The following is a 17,664-nucleotide window of genomic DNA, read 5'->3' on the forward strand; positions in this document are numbered from 1 at the left end:
GTGACTAACCTGTTGTCTTGTTTTCTAAATCGCTGGAAAATTAATTAATAATAAGTTGAGATCTCGAGAAAACGACCAGAAATAACTCGTTACCACGGGAAACGGAGTAAATAAAAAGTATGGATGCATGTCCGCTAAGGGCTTCTGTATAAACCAAGTCAAGCAGAACATTTACATATTTCACAACTGCTTTATTGTTCCCAAAAGTTCTATAAGTTCTCTTATGCCTACACAGAAATAAGTGAATCATTCTTTAATTATAATAAATCGATTATTGCATACTTTTCAAATAATTAATGGTTGCATACTCTGGTAAATTATTTTCTGAAACTTTTTTACTGATGAAAAAAATAATTAAATAGAAAAAAGTACGAATAAAAAGCGTTTTTATCCAATAGTTTTGGTAGGCTTTGCTTACTATAAAGCTTACTAACGTAGAAGAGCATAATCCTCTCTTTTAAAAAATGTGTCTTCCTCTATTGAGTGATTTGATGACGATGACTTTGTATATCAACTTTATATTTCAACAGATTAAGTCTTCTAAGTTATGGTTAAAAACAATTTAAGAACTTTTCATCAGCTCAGCAGCAGTTTCCGTCTCAGTATAAACAGCTGTGGGACGTTTACTGTACTGAACGCCTACAGGGAGAAAAAGTTGTGTTCCCTTCCTCCCCCTTGCGGAGCGTCCTGTCACTGGTGGAAAATGGCTGCTCGGAGTAGCTCCTCAAAGCTCAGAGAAAACTGAAAAAAAGTCTACGACAAAACCAACAGGTCCCACCTGGACCTTTTCTAACAGGATAAACGACGACTCGGGGAAGCCTCGTCACGGATAATGTCTCGCTGGGTGCCCACAAAGAAGGAAAAGTATGGAGTTGGTACGTATCAAAACTTACATGCTCCATCGCTAGCTCAGCCTAGCTCTGTGTGCTCTCAGATTGCACAAGTTTGGGAAGGATTTTGATTAGAAAGCGGCCGGCTTAATTGTTTCTCACGTGGTTGTGTGCGAGATATTTGGGTCTCATTTGCCTGAACTGTGGGAATGCAAATGTTGGGAATTTGCCTGCTTGTTTGCATGAAACGCAAAACAAGGAATGTGTGTCTATTGTGAGGAAGAGGAGTGTGTGTGTGTGTGTGTGTGTGTGTGTGTGTGGATTGGGAATTGTTTGAGGCGCGCCTAGTTATAGCGCTGTTTCCTGTGTTATGGGGCCTCCGCTACAAACTAACCAGCTAGTTAAGAGGCAGCGCGCGAATTGTAACAGTTTAGTTTGTTGTTTGTTTGTGTTTAGCGCCATATCTTTTGCACAGAGAAAGCCTTTGTTGCCGGTTATTTATTATCACTTCCTCATATGCTTTGAAACCAGCCGACCTAGCCTGAGAACAGAATCCCGTTTAGCTTCCACTCTCTCCTTCAGGGGATTATTTAACCACACTCAAATTACATCATCATAAAAAGTATCTGTAACTACAGTTGTACTGAAGGGTTTAATTAAAGAAGCGCTACAAGGTCGACACAAAGTCTGTCTGCCACTGTAAAACAGACCTAAAAATAAGTCTATTTATTTTTAGGTCATGTTTTCATCACTTATCAGCTTTTACAGTGCAGTTATCGTTCAGTTTTGTATGTTTTTGTACTTTGACTGGGCACATTTCTTCACATAGTGATAAACCAAACTCTGTTATAAAACATGTATTTCTTTATATTTTGTTTACCTGTTCCTTTTCTCAGCAATTTTAGCAAACTGTAGATAATATCTTTTTCTAACAGCAGTTCTAGCCTCTGTTTAACTTTAAATGTGGTATATGTTAGAGGAGAGTATGCCATTCAATGCACATTCTGATACCATTATTCCCACCAAAATGAGTGTGTTGACGCAGATTTTTTAGACCTGGGAAGACACGCTAATAAATGCTGATTGTCTCTTTCCCCATTGCCACTGAAGTATACTCCTCAAAAAGCTCAAAACCTCTTTGAGGCTCTTTTATAAGATAGATCTAATTCTTTTTCTTTAAATGCTGGCATAAATATTTAAACGGGCCGATCCCTATTTTAGGAAGCCAAACACTAGGATTGCATCCCTGAGCAGCAATATATTAAAGCTGCCTTTATCAACTTAAATATAGAGCGGTGAATATGAATTGATTTGAGGTCGTAACTTTTGAATATCAAACAACAACAGTGCAGTGATAACGGAGAGTGTGAAGTTAGTTCAGGCTAGCAAAATGTCAACAAGGCTTTTTTAAAATCTAAAGTTAAGACAATCAAAAACAGTAAAAGTACTTTTTCATGTTTTAAGAGAGCCTGTGAATATGTTTTTTCTTTTTTTAAATCACACTAGTATCGGACGGTTAGTCCGGTTCTGCAGATAGTCAAGTCTGGGCATGGATTTGGATTGGGATTGAAAAAATGGTATTGCAACATCTCTAGTAATCTAGTACATCTCTCACTGCACTAGTTAACTGATATAAAGAAACTGTAAACAACCGCGTTAAACAGCCAGATTGATGGCAGATAAGCAGAATAGATTAAATCACGCTCTGTATTGTTGCATGGTTGAAACACGTTCGCTGTGCTATACATGAATGACTGAAAAAAATGCATAATGGATTAGTCCTGATTTTCTGGGGATTCCCTGAATCATCCAGGTCCTGCTGACTCAGCAAAGTAGGAGTAACGACAATAGATTGTAATATTAATGTGTGTAATTTACCCCACAACACGGGTCCCTTTTAGCTGTGCGTCCATTAGTGCGAGTTACAGGTTTGTGGCTGTGTGAGGGATGCTGAGTGATGGATGAGTTCAGCAGGTTATACTAAAGCTGTGATTGGCATCTCGCACTGCGGCATCCAAATGAGCGCTGTTGTTTACACTCGAGTACCTGCTATATGAACCTGTTATGTTGTCTCTTGAGCAGGTAGAGCTGACTATGGGTTGTATTAGTGTGTGAAAAATATGTTGTTCTGATGCTCGCCGTTGCCTCTGTATACTCTCAGAAAAAAAAAAATCCATTACATCTTGAAAGTGGATGTTCTTCAGAAATCTTTGAGAAGATTCCCACGGGGCTCCCTGAATGCAGAGTGGATGAGTCATTAGTAGACAGAGAGTCAGCTGCCACATCACTGCAGCAGAGCATTGGTAGGGTGCACAGCCATTGCACTTTTAATACTTCATGTGTTGACCAAAAAGCACTAATGAGCACTCTCTGAGATCTCTCACGCTGGCAGCGCTCACTGCGGACCTATTTCTATTTCAGCACAACTTTTGTCACACCATTCACCACTCTCATAATGGCCCCACGGCTTTATTAGTGTGTGCAGGAAAGGAAACCCGTCTGCTTGAGCGTTTTCACAGCAGTGTTAATAATAAATGCTGCTGTTTTTTTTTCTTACATAGCACTTATAATACAGGGCTTTGTTATCATAGCAGCAGATTTATACGATGTAATTTGGATGATTGTGGAAGCAAGGCAGCTCCGACACCATTATCGATATTGGAAATTAAACCACATTAGGTTTGTGACACAAATCTGTGTTTTCTTCTATTTCTTTGCTGTGTTATAAAGTTCTCTGCTTGGTGCTTTGTTCCCTCTGTGGGGCCAAAGACCAGAGAACGACCAGCTGATTAGCTTCAGCAGGATCAGATGAGCTTACTATTAAACCCACCCTATTAGTCCTAGTTAATGTTGGGTCATTGATAAGCTCTATATCTATGTTGTGACATACGACCAGATATCTTTGTTTTCCTGATTAGTGTTGTAGCTACATTTCTACAGCTACAATGCTTTTCCTTAAAGGGCCAGTTCGCCGATTTTTAACCTCAGTCCTATCATGCTATTATGGGGAGCTAATGCCGTTATGGTAGGGAAAAAAAACAAACACATAAAATGTAAATGTTTGTTCCGTGAGGTGCCTTGAACGCTGCCTGCTCTCCTGTTTCCCCCCCCGGACACTCCACATTTATAACTGAGTCACGTCTCGATCAAAATCGACAGGTTTGAAATGTAGACTGAAGATTTTTTTAGACGATATTTCGGATTCTGTGCCGCTCTGAGCCGTTGCCTGCAGCGAAAAACGGTAGTACTTCACTCCAGCGCCTCTCGCTGGGCCGTTCCTTTCGGAGGGAGGGGCGCAATGCACGCTGGGTGTTGTAGGAATGTAGAATGGGCGAAAACCACAAGCTGTTTGTGCAACTTTCTCCACAGCTATGCCCTCAATTTAAAATATTATTGCTTCTATCGATTACAGGGAACACCAGCTTTGACTGACAGCGGCTTTTTCCAGAGGAGAACTGCTCCTTTAACAATTAAAGGGAACATGAATAATTTAGTCTATAAATGGTCTGTAAAAAGGCACAGAAGTTACAATGTACAATGTAATTCCACCTGCGAGAGATTTTTTTTTACCTATGAAAAGTTATATAAGCTGTTAAGTATTATTTCTTGTTGATATACTTTGTTTTAGTATTTCCATACTTTGCTTCTTTTCAGAAGCCACTGCTGCTTTTGTTTTACAGCTGTCGTGAAAGTGCTTCTTGCTTTGAGAATTTTATAGCACGTCTATAAAATACACTGTTCACGTGAACTAGCGAAAGTAAAGCCTTATCTCATCCAGCGACAACAGTAAAATCTGACTTGGACATAAATAACTCACTGAAGATAACACTGACAGAAACCACCCTGAGTACTGTCGCTTTCGATACTCTAAGGGTTTGTATTTTCACATGGTTGTTTTACCACTTTTACTTGCTTAGAGGATCAGTGCAGTTTTCCCATCACTGGTATGCAAACCTTTGTGTTGTAAGACTTTTGGCTTTCACAAAGGCTAAGGTTCGGTATGTGAGGACCTCAAATGGATTTTGGAAACTCATCTTCCTAATGCATCAGGGATCATCCTAATCCCACCAGAGGCAACAAACCTTATTGCTTTACATTGTTTCTAAGGATGTAATTATTACCCAGAGGCACGAGCTCGACTTCATCCTGCAAACAATGTCTTCAGTTCCTCTGGCATGCTCAGAATGCTTCCCGTCGAACAGATTTGACTCAGCTGACCTGATGAATTGACTGGATTCGTTGGCCGGTGGCACACAGACGAAAACTATTGACTGTTTTTGAATGGAAGTTGGTGCGCAGGCCCTGACTTCTGTCTTTGATTCGTATTTGCATCAGTTAAAAGGACCACAGAAGATGTATAAATCGTATCTCTCTTAACCTTCAGCTAATTCCATTTAACATTTGTTTTCTTGTCAAATGTCAACCAGCGCCCGCAGAAATCAAAGGAGGTTTAAAGCCTTGTTTTTCTAGTGGCATCTCAAAAGTGATTTAACAGCGCCTCTGGGATATGTTTTCTAGCGTCTCTGGTTTTCTGTAATGAATTACCCAGAAATACTTCTTGATGCTGATTTCAAGTGTTGTCTCATTAATTCTGTTTCTACGGGGCGTTCCTTAAGAGAGACTTCAGAGAGTTCTAGAAAGCAAACCAGGGAAAACTAAGAAACAGGACTATTTACTAGATCTACATGTGGCTGGTGGGATTTAAACACATATTACCCTTGAGAGCATGTGCTGTCATGAGGAATGTTTTCCATGACTTGATGCTTTCCCTCACAGTCACTCAATGCCGTCCGAATGAATACATTAAATGCTGTAGTTGTTCAGAACACAATCCTTTTTTTAGCAGTCACAGGTTTGGGCGGTCAGGAAATGCTACTTCCTGTTGGTCAGATCTCAGACCAGCAGCTTATCTAAGAGGACAATTGAGCACACTGACATACACGCTGAGCTCTAAACGTTGGCTGTGGCGTGGCTGTGATTCATATTTTTGGACCGATGTGTGGCAGACTGCTGGCTAACAGGACTGACAACCCTAGACGGCTTTCATTTGGAACAGGTTAGCCGTGATGACACATTGGTAGCAGGAAATATAAGCAGTCGCTTCGTCTCTTGACTAAGGCCGTAAGTAATTTGTGAAAGCCTCCGCCCTGCACCCAAGAAAACCATCTCCCACCCACAAGTGCAGTACGCTAACAAATATGGTCGCAATTAAAACGCAGTGTCGGTTACTACATAAATCCTAACCATGTGTTTTAAAACTCCCTGTCTCGTATTTTAGCCTTCTCTTATTGCCTTGGTTGGAGTTATTTGGTGTAAAATACTTGACTCTGTTCATTTATTCAGTTTATTTCTTGGTTTTATATGCTAGGAGTTATTTTCACTGCACTTCATTCAACAAATGCCTTGTTTCCAGTCTGTTGAAGGCGCAATAAATATGAAGAGAGGGGAAAATGTGTGGCTCTTGTCATCGCCGCGCTCCCTGCCAGATATCTCCGCCATTAATTCTGACATAACAAAGCCTTCGACAATATTAACTACACGGTCGAGCTTTACAACGAGGCACCTGATTTCTCTCTGCTGCGCTCAAACTTTGTCCAAGAGAGGGAAAAAAAAAAAGCTGAGCTGACAGAATCAGAGAGAGTGCTTTTACTACAGGGCAAATAAAGACGCTGATTAATAGGAAGGAGTCCAGAGAAGGAAGGAGCTGCCGCAGAGACGAGCAGAAGATGTTTTTTTTTTTCATCTTTGTTACGTCTGTGTTACATCCAGGTGGTGTTTACGATCAGCCCTGCACCTTTGCTCATAAATAAAACGCACAAACAGAAGTCGGTCATATTTTGCAGCAGTGGGAGGAGATGGATAAAAGTATGAACACAGCTACAGTGTGAAGTCTCGCACATCCTTCCTTTGGTCTAGTGACCAACGTGTGTTTATGTTTGGCAACAGAAATGCAAGTGTTTTTATTAAGCGCTGACTGTGAGGAGTGTGCAACTCTCTTGAGTGATCACCTGGAGCCTGAATGCTAAACTAACGCCACTATTTACAATTTTATGAGCTTGTGCTTCGTGGCTTTAGAATATTTTGTTTCTGCTGGTGTGCAGAATGCTGAACACAGCCTCAACCTAGGACCTCATTCTATCTCTGTTTCCCCCCCAATTTAATACAACTGCGCTGCACTCCTTGCCCTCAAATACAGAAGTACAAACAAAACGTGAGGCAACTTCTGACTAAAAAGTTCCAGCTCGCAGTGTGCTTGAGCCTATGATTCATGCTAGAGCCTGACTGATATCAGAATTTAGAGGCCGATACTGATGCCAATTTTAGAAGGGAAAAATTCACAGTTTGCCGATATGATGGTTGATATTTTACATTTTTTGAGCTGAAATGAAAATAGACCTTTTTATGTGTTTTTTTCATAAATTTTGCACCGATATTACTTTTCAAAGATACCTATGAGGCTGCTTTCTTAATCGAATAACATACATTTTTTGCATTGTGATATGTTTTAGGCCATTGTTGATTTCTGCTCAGCTTTGATACTATTACCCCTTTCCCTCCAAAATAAGCACATTAACGCAGGTGTTTCAGACCTGGGAAGACCCACTAATAAATGCTGATACTAGGGGAGTATACTCCTTTTGGTCTCTTTTCTGCTGCGTCACCATCTGACGTCACAAATGCACCAGAAACCGAGTTAGAAAACAATAGTACGCACAAAGAAATTACATTATACTCTATAGTAAGCAGCATGGAGGCCAGTGAAGATGTTACGGTGGTTAGGTCTTTATTGTATATATTACTCATTCAGTCTGTGTAGCAAACTCGGTGCCGACAAATTTGGAACGATGTTCAGGCGCTGCTTGGAAGGAGATGGGCGGAAGCATCGCGTCGGAAAGGGAACGGAGATTTGCGCGTTGACCCGGGTTTTGTGTTCCCATCATTGCCGAGGCGATAATTACCCCGGTCTACTGCAGACTCATTTGACCCTGGTCTGAATGCCCAAATGCTTTTTTCCGCCTAGGCAAAAAAGTCGGGTGTTAGCGGGTTTTTTGACCAGTGGGAAAGAGGCTTTTGATACATTTGCTTCCAACAGTGCTGAGAGTTGTATCCTATGGATTTTGGGGGGCCCTCTGCTGGGCAAACTTTGGTTGACACCATTTTTAAATCGCCCCAAGCACTGTTTTCTGAATTATATAATCTGTGAACGAAGTTTTCTCGGCATAAAGGAAAAAATGTGTGCTGATAATGATATATCTGTGACAGGCAAATATCGGCTAATAATATTGGCTGACTGATATATCGGTCGGACTCTTCTTTGGGCATTCGTTTGGGTACTTGCACATGCATTGATCATTCACTCCTCATTAACTCAGCATTCACTTGACACTGCCTCTTAGTCAAAACTTTGTCCATCCTCCTCCTTCTCCTCTTCTCTCTTTGGAGGTCAGTATGTCTTTGCTATTATTCATTCTGAAAAGGAATTATATATTAACTATGAGCCGTGCTGCTTGGTGAGGCAATTCTAATAGTACAGCTCCCAGTGGCTTGCTGTGCGATGGTGGCTAAGACAAATGACAGCTGGCCTATTTAATCAGTGCATAGCTAAGTGGTTCCACACTATTCCTTCTTGGCTCACCAGTGAGACAAAACTGCTACACTTCTACATCTTGTTTAAGCGTCGCTGTCATCTGAGAGGTTGAGGAGCAAAGGCTGGAAGAAGAGAAAATAGGGACATTGGAAGTTAACCTTGCACTGACTGAATTTGATTTGTTTTAGCCACTTTTTTTTTTTTTTTTACAATGCTTGAATGTTTAGCTGTATTTAAAAGAAAACATGGAGCTGATTTAGTGATATATATTACATTTTACCCTTTTGTAATGACGTCCTCAGTTTTGGTCTCACCTGTTTTTGTGATCACTGTAACACCTGGAGAGGCTCGCTGGTGCTGAGAAGTCTTATCTGTTTGTTGTCTTTTGCACGATGTTATCTTCATCAAACGAAATATGTTGTAGTACCTTTAAGTACCCTTATCTTCAGAAAATATGTGCCATCTCAATGAGATGAGACGTAAACAAACTGATTTCACTTCCTTAAGCTAACCTATGAAAACACTTGTAGTTTCTCAGTATATTTAACCTTCAGAAGTCTGCAATGATATTGTTAACCAAAGACTACATTGGTATTTTCGCTTATTCCGTTGTTAGTATTTTAGTATATATGCTTCATTGCCCTAGAATATGTATAACCTAAGCTTAAATATTATTTAAGTCAACAAACCACAATAAATGTTAAAAGTATTAAGATTTTGTTAAATAAGAAATAAAAAATAATTCAGAATGTAGAAACATAAAATATTTCTTAACACTCCCTAATTGTTGAATTGTGCAAGTTGACTTTTTTTTTTTTAGATCTATTTAAACACGATTGTGTACAAAACCATCTCCTCTTGCCAGATCTCCACTGCCTTTAACTTCTTGTCTGTTGTGACTATTTTTAACACACTCAACGTAACGTAACTCAACGTAACGTAACTCAACGTAGCATATCTCAATGTAACGTAAGGTAACTCAACGTAATGTAACTCTACGTAACGTAACGTAACTCAGTGTAACGTAACTCAACGTAATGATGTCATCATTGAACACACAGCATGAACAGAAAAACTTTATTTCCTGCTGCAAAAAGAATGATGGCTCTAGCGACTATAGTTTTTTGTTTTTTTTTGGCTCTACTTGAAGACGTTCATGTGCAAAACCGTCTCCACTGCCTTTAACTGCTTGTGTGTTGTGACTATTTCTAAACCACACGTAACGTACCGTAGCATAACATATCGTAAAAAACTCAAATCTTAGTTACCTGTTGCAAAATGAATGATGGCTCTAGCTACTATAATTTTAATTTTGGACAATTATGCAAAACACAGTTATGCAAACAACAATCTCTTGCCTCCCCAGGATGTCCGTTTTCATAGGGATAATCAAGATTGGTTGCGTATGGTGACCTTGTCAGACGATGACATAATTTGACTCTTCAAAGTATCTTTGCAGTGAAAGTTGACACAAGCGTGCATTGACCTCAATTACATCTACAATAGACTATGATGCTCTTTTGTAGCAGTGGGACATGAAGGGTGAAGGACATTCAAACACAGTCTTTCTGGTTGCTCATGTTTCATGACGCTGCGTGTTGTGAGTGACTGATGTGGGTCGTTCCTGTAGCCCGGCTGCTCAGCCAGGCGGCCTCCGGTCCCCTCAGTATTGATTGTGGACATGCCAAGCAGCTTGTGCATTGTCTGAAAATAGTCCTGCTGTGCTGCTTTTGCTAGCTTGACAGATGGCTAATGGTGTGTAACACGTCAATGTCAAACAAAGGTCACCGATGTAGACGTGCGCTGTTACATAATTTAGATTCAGCTGGATGAAATTAATATTCGTCGGCCTTTTAGCTGTCACACTGTATCAGGCACCCAGTTAATAGGCTTGTATGAAGGCATTGGTTCATATTCATAAACTTCAGCTTGGTTTAACGTCGAAAGAGGTTCATGTAAAATGAACCCACAAATGAACCTCCTGTGATGGAAACACTGCTAGCAAAAATGTGTGATTGCCTGTGGATTATTAAGACAGAGTGCTTTTCTTCTCTGATAGCAAAGTACAAATTACTGTTACTATGTTGGCAAAGGAACAAAGACATTTCAACCACAGTTATTTGAGCACTTTTATCAGAATTAAATTCAAAGGAGTAATGCCAGCAGGTGTGAAAGGAGTTAACAAAAAAGAGAACCAGGAATCTGCTTTTATTTTTTAACCAAACTCACATCTAGCAAGCTCTATATCTTTCTTCAAATGAATGAGTTTACTTGTTAAGATACTCAGCCATACACATCAATTAGCATTTCCTTCCTCGGACTAGAATTGTTCCTCATCGGAGACACAGTCTTCGGACAAAATAAACTATGCAATTACTTTGTGCAAACAAAGTTTAACGACTTGGAATAAAACAGGAGCACAGATTTGGCAGTGAATGTAAGACTGTAAACTCGGTCTGCATCGAGTATTCTTAACAACATCTAGCTGACCGCTCAGGCTGAGGCTTTTATTCTACCAGAGTGATGAGCTTGCAGCTGAGCCGAGGCGGTGCCAGGCTGCCAGTGGGTGAGCTGACACTGGGCGACCTGTCTGTGTCTGCGGGTCAAACATTGGCTAAAAGGACAGGCTCCCAGGGAAAACTCACTTCCTAAGCACCCCAGAAGACAGAAGCTAGCTGTGGGCGGTTGGCAGGTATGACTTGGGGCGTATGTAGGACTTAAAGATGTGTCTGCCAATGGCATCAACATGCATGCTGTTACTGGAGTCCCATAATCTTGACTATATTCTCCACTGATGTTTATTTTTCCTCTAAAACGTCCCCTGAGTAATGTTTTCCAGTCATTATCGGTTGTGAGTCTTCTAATCCCAGATGATGACGCTTATGCATAGCAGGAATTATAGGCCTCGGCAACTCCGAGGCTATTCAGGTTATAAAAATGTCAACATTAATATCAGCTGCAGTCCATTCTAATGCCGCGTTTCTCACCTTTAAAATGTCCCTTGGGTTGTTTTGGGGACTTGTAATGGAGTTGTCAGTCATTGATTGTGGTCGCAGACAGGCCTGGGATTGCCACGTGTAGCGAGAGACAGCCTTTCAGTAGGGCTGGCATTTGATGAAATGGCCTTTTGTGTGTTTGTGTTTGCTTGTGTGTGCGTGTGTGTGTGTGGCTAAATACTTGATAAAGTCAGAGCCTCGCAGCTCAGATGTTGGTGGGCCCTGGGGGCAGTTTTAGATTTCAGTGAGTGGCAGCTCTACTCTGTGATCAACCTTAAGGGATTTAGATGAAGTTGTCTCACGGCTATATCTGACATCTCAGTCTCCCTTTGTTTGAAGAAAAGAGGGCAGAGATTTTAAAGACGTGAAATCATTTTCACCTGGCCTTGGGATGCGCTATTATATTGGCACTACATCGGCATTGGCAAATGAAAGCTTTGAAATTAATTATTGGTACCGACACCAAATTAACATTTTCGCTGATCTGATTGGCCTTTAAGATAACACTTTATATCAGGGGAGAGAAACCTCCTTCTGTATTTGCTTGTCGATGTTAATCTGCATCAATTAGTTAAAGGGATAAACCATCAATCATTCTCGTTACTTTCTTGATTAGTTTTGATCACTAAAATGTCAGAAAATCATGTTAAAACGGCGATCTATTCCCTGCAGCACAAGGGTAACTCTTCAAAAGTCTTGTTGTCTCAGGCTAAAACCAAGAAATATTCAGTTTATTACATAAGAAAAATATGACAATACTTAATTACTTAAAATTGGGATATGTAGCTAATTTTAAGCTACATATTTCACTCTGTGATACCTGTGGAATAGCTTAGCATAATTTACAGTAAAAAACTCTTGTACAACCTCTGCCTGAAACGACTCCGTCAGCTCTGTCCCTTTAAGAAACCCCGCCCCTACAAGCCTGCTTTCTTCTGATTGACCAGCTCTCCGAAGCCTGCTGAGTCTTCACTTTGTGAGGTCACAAAGTGCAGCGTGAAACCTGGCGTTCACAGCAGCCTGCAGACTGAGCTGAGAAGCCTGGGGATTACTCCAACATACTTTTACCTACAGATTTAAAACTTCACCCACGTTTAGTCTGAACATCCAACACTGTAACATTATATATATGTCTTAAAACGTGAAACAGCATAATACCCCCTCTTTAAGTGAGATCCATCACTTTGAAAAGCAAGTCATAAAATAATTTTAATTCTATATTTGTATGTATTTGGTATTTTATACTCTATATAGGCTATGATTCTGGTGCAAACTTGGTCTAAATAGAGTATTTTGTGCATGCTAAACTTGATTATTAGCAGCTGTGCTCTTGCACTTTGCAGAAGTCAAAAAATATCTGACTGGCCATTGAAATCAAACGCTGAACAGTCATGTAGGAAACCACAAGCAACAACTTTGGGACGCCACGTAACCTATGTGATACCGAAAGTAAACACACAAACAAACACGGCTCTGCGTACCTGCCGCAGAAGAGCCTGTCCTATAAATACATCAGTAAGTGCACCATGTTGGCTGCAGACTGCAAGTGGTTCTCACTAGCTAACGTGAAGCCTGTCCTACCCCAGTGAAGTTGTCAATAGTTTTACAATAAATAAGGAAATTATTGTGACAATTGCAGATTTTTATTTCTCTTTTGAAGCTTTGCTTTTATCGTAAAGGACAGTTGATAGAATTGGAAATGTGTGAAGAGAGAGTGGGGATGACATGCAGCAAAGGGCTGTGGTTCTGAGTCGAGCCCGCTGCATCAAGGTCTCTGCTTTTTACATAGAGCGTGCTTTAACCGCTGGACTAAACCGGCGCCCCTATTTGCAGTTATAAGCAGCCATCTAGATCACATGCATATCCATTATTCATTTGGAAGTTGATTTCACGCTACCAAAAGATTTGGTACTGTTAACAAACATCCATTTTAAAAGGCCAAATTATGGTGTTTTTTAATAATGAACGTAGCAATCACAGAGAGAGCAGAGGTGTAGTTAAGTTCAGCAGCAGGCTGTAAGGACAAATTAAAAGTTGGCTCTTGCTTCTTTTCTAGGTGACTAAACCTGTAGCCATGGGTGGTAAAGAGATTTAGGAGATAACACTGGAAGTTAATTGCCTTAATCTAATCCAGAAATTAAATGTAGAACATTATAGTAGTGTGCACAATCCGAGCTATAGGAGCATTTTCTTCACCTAAATTGCATCAGGTTGTTTGTGCTGCTGTGCCTGCTCAGGAACTAGTTGACTTTGAATGCTCATCGCTGTGTAAGAATGCCTGTCTGACTTGTACGCCACTGTGACGGTTGGATTTAAGCAGATAGAAGCAGCGTGTGACTGCAGGCAACCTTTCCCAACATCGTCACTGATCATCCCGACCTCCTTCCTCTCATGTGTAGGACACTCCAGAGCACTGATGACTACAGCTCTTTCATTTTTGACATTGTAGCGTCTGCTTCAGTAGAACGCGACCTCAGCTGTAGGAATATAAATAACAGCGTGACAAACAAGTCAATTTTCTGTTGTATATGTCTGCCAGCTCTACAACATGCAGCAGATGCCACCTGCAGAAGGTCAAGTTGTGTATCACTTGCTTGTCAGTGAAGTCGCATCTGTGCAAAATGCCACCAAAGAGGTTTCAAAGTAAACTTGCTGAGTCAATTGCAGAGTTTCTTCAAATATTTGAAGGTGATTATGCACTCATTAGCATTCGTATCACAAGAGATGTAACACAGGGTATGAAATAATTAGCTACATCTTGCTGTGCGAAAGGCTAATCTGTGCGGTTTCTGCCAAGTTACTTCTCTTACTTCTGCTGTGTATGGGTGTATACATGGAATAAAAACCACACTGTGATCTGTTCTCATTGTTTAACCAAAGATGCAATATCTCTGATTAGGGCTGTAGCCGACTTAGAAGTTGTCACTCAAATCAGATTTGGCTGTTCAATATGTAGCTTCTACTGTTTGTTCCTGTTTTTTGACTAAATCAGCCTGCATGAGTCTCATGTTTTATTTTACAACATTTCCGGCCATCTATTTTCTTAGGGTATGAAGTAATCTCACTCCACTTTTTTAGTATATCACTAACTGGAAAATGGATTTTAGTTAGCTTGTAAGATAAAGTTATTGTTTTTTCCTCCACATTCAGTGTTTTACTGCCTTTTTTTTTTACCAGTAAAAACTGTAGTCTGTCTGTTGTGGAGAGGTTGAGACCTCTTCGGAAATTGGCTCCGAACACTGAAGAAATCCTAACCTAAAACAAACTAGCTAAACACTGTCAAACAAGCTAGTTGCAACTCCACGAGAGACCCTCCTGTCTTTCTGTGTCTAATAAAGAGTAGCTCAGAAGTAACACAGGTTTTTGATATAAATTTGCTGAATTTTATTCAGTTTTTTTTACTAGTTTTATTCACTTATTTTTTAGAGGTGGAGTCCTGAAATTAGCTCTGGGTAAAACCTTCCGGAACAATGAACATAAAAGGAATAGTAGCCTAAAACAAGCTAGCTGGACACGTCAAACAAGCTAGCAGGAACTCCACTTGTAGAGCTTAAAAGAAACACAGATTTTGGAAACTGCTTTACTCAGCCTTTTTTACAGGTTTTAAATACTTGGCTGCTTTATTTGGAAAGCTTGATACCTCTTAGGAAATTAGCTTTGGGTAAAAACCCTGTGAACAATAAACATGGAAGGAACAGTAACCTAAAACAAGCTAGCTGAGCACTGTCAAACAAGCTAGCGGGAAATCCACTTGAGACCCCCTTGACCTGCTATGTCTAACAAAGAAGTGCATAGAACGTAACATAAAACTACTTTATTCTGTGTTTATACCAGTTGCAATTCCTTTATCTGTTTGTTTTGAAGAGGAGGAGACCGCTGCAGATAATTTGGCTAACGGTAAAAACCTTGTGAATGAGGAGGTACTTTTTAGACTTGTTTTGTAATGTTCACAGCCGGCTGCGTTTCCTTTGTTTCGCTCTGTGAAAAATGACGCCACTACAATACAGAACTGCTAATAGTTAACTGACAAAATGTGAGACAACTTGCTGCCAAATATCTGATATTACTGTTGCTTGAGAAAAGATAGAAAATGGGTTCCTTTCTAAACACGTCATGATTTTTTAATTCATTTCGAATGCTAGTGAAAGTGTTTGACTCATACACAAGTCCTGCCTTTCTGAGCCTGTTTAGGTACTCATATACTACCAAAATAACACCTGAGACAACCGTGTGAGAAACTCTGTGTGAGAAGCTTTCACGCAGTGTTCTGTAATGAGCCAGGCTCTGCTCTGTCTCTCCCTGTTGTATCGGGAAGATGATTTTCAATTAAAGGGCCCTGCAGAGGCAATGGAAGCTGAGTTATTAGCCTGCGTTAGATTGCACCCTGAGGCCTGTGTTAGAGCTGAGCGCAAGGCAGGAAGTTGTGCCAAAAGGTATTACTGCTGTTGGCATGTAGATCTGGCACGTTGTATTTTCCTCCACCTCACTTTTCTCCTTGTGCTCCAAACCTGCCTGCTTCCTCTGCGATCCACTTTTACAGCGTTCTGTTTTATCTTTTATTTTTTTGAGGTATTGTTATGCTTTCCTGTCTTGATAAAAAGCATCAGCATTTCCTCCTGGCAAAGTGGGAAGGCCCAATCTATTGTGATACAGTAATAACTCAAGTGGCATTTCCTGCTCGTTTCCAGTCAGAGGGAGGAGAAATCTGGTCCTGCAAGTTAGCGAGAGACAGACCTGGGGCTTTCCTCTCTCCCAGCTCGGCTGCTGTCGTATTAATTTCAGGTTAATTACAATAGCATTATCTCCGCTTCCCAACCGCAGATAAAGCTAAAAGGCTGTTGTATGTAATTGGTTTAAGAGGGAACAGAGTGATTTTGTTGGTATTTCACAATCCCGGGTTCACTGTCTGCATTTGCCACCAAATTAGAACCATCAGGCTTCCGTCTGAATGCCCAAACCTCTTATTAAGCCCTATTAGAGAGGGACTTGAAATTAATGATCAGGTTTCCCTGCCTTGTACGTCACTGACAAAGCCCTTGTCAGAGTGTTGCAAACATGCTGTAGTTGATTGTGTGTTTTCGCTTTGCATCCCGCTGACTAATATATGTGACAGTGAATGTGTTGTCATATCTCAGAGGAATCCCAGCAGACTACATCATTATGCTTTCTGAATAACATACTTTAAGGCCTTTGTTCTTAAGAGCAGAGAGTAATTAAGGGAAATTGGAATGATTGAAATTTTCCAGTCCTTGGGAAAACAATCTCCCTAAGCAATCACATTATTGTGTGTTCTGAATTATAGCCTCCAACACTACCCAAGGGCTTTCAGCATTATTAGTTTACTTTTATTTCTACTCACCTTTTGTCTTGACAACTATTATGCTGCAGGGACACCTGAGTGTTAACTGTGGGAGTTTATTCATACGGTTATAATTTTAACTAAAGGGTTTTCTTAATGAATCATCTCAGAATAGGATTGAATCAATGATGAAACAAGTACTCAATAAGATGGACAGACAATACATCTACTCTTATGTGGATAATTAAATAATGCCAAATATTTTTTGGTGATACCTCCTTAAAATAATAATCTCTAAGATTTTCATTTAAATAATTGTCTGTTAAGTCACTATCACTGAATGAGGTAACACAATGGTGTGTGAGCCCACTGATGAAAGCCTTTGCTTTTGCAGTATCACAGACTGAGTGTCTGTGGAGACTTCCGCGATAAAATCACAAGCGGCGCCCAGTTAGTGATGCATTTTCCATCAGCCAGCAGTGGTTGGTCTGCCAGAGAGGGTAGGCGGAGCTAAAGGAGTAAACAGTAATCTACTATGGATGAACAAACAAAGAAAAGATGGATAACGACAGATACAACTTCAAAAATAAGCGAAAAATCCAAAGAAAACGAAACACACTCGACGCTCAGATGAAGGCAAACAGTCTAAAAAGGAAAGCGACCGTCAGCGAGGAAAATAAAGAGTTACAACCGGAGCCAACCGTGGACGTCACACATGCAACACTGTCTGAATATCTGGGAAGTGTGCTCCTGCAATTAACGTTTATCGCCATAGGTGGCGCCAAAGAGAACGAAACTAAGATCTTCAAGATTACAACTTTAAATTTGAGGAAATTCTGCTTTTCTTTGACATTTATGGCGGTTAACAGAACCTTTTGGGCAATGTAAGACTTTTGAACATGGAAAAATGGCGTTTTTCACTTGCTTTTATCAACAAACCGATGCCGTTTT

The 17,664-nt window shown here is 40.4% G+C and overlaps 1 protein-coding gene across 1 annotated transcript in view; it reads left to right on the forward strand.

The window, feature by feature from the left end:
- The first annotated feature begins 706 nt into the window (after positions 1 to 706).
- The window catches only part of dock1 (dedicator of cytokinesis 1), a 248,180-nt gene continuing 231,222 nt past the window's right edge, over positions 707 to 17,664 (forward strand). The window contains exon 1 of the mRNA XM_069665134.1: positions 707 to 875. Coding sequence (XP_069521235.1) covers positions 833 to 875 — 43 coding nt within the window. The 5' untranslated portion in view covers positions 707 to 832. The remainder of the gene's footprint in view (positions 876 to 17,664) is intronic.

Source organism: Semicossyphus pulcher, unplaced genomic scaffold (genome assembly GCF_022749685.1).
Source record: "Semicossyphus pulcher isolate SPU_LCO1_2020_fin unplaced genomic scaffold, fSemPul1.0.p SCAF_16, whole genome shotgun sequence".
Lineage (NCBI taxonomy): Eukaryota > Metazoa > Chordata > Actinopteri > Labriformes > Labridae > Semicossyphus > Semicossyphus pulcher.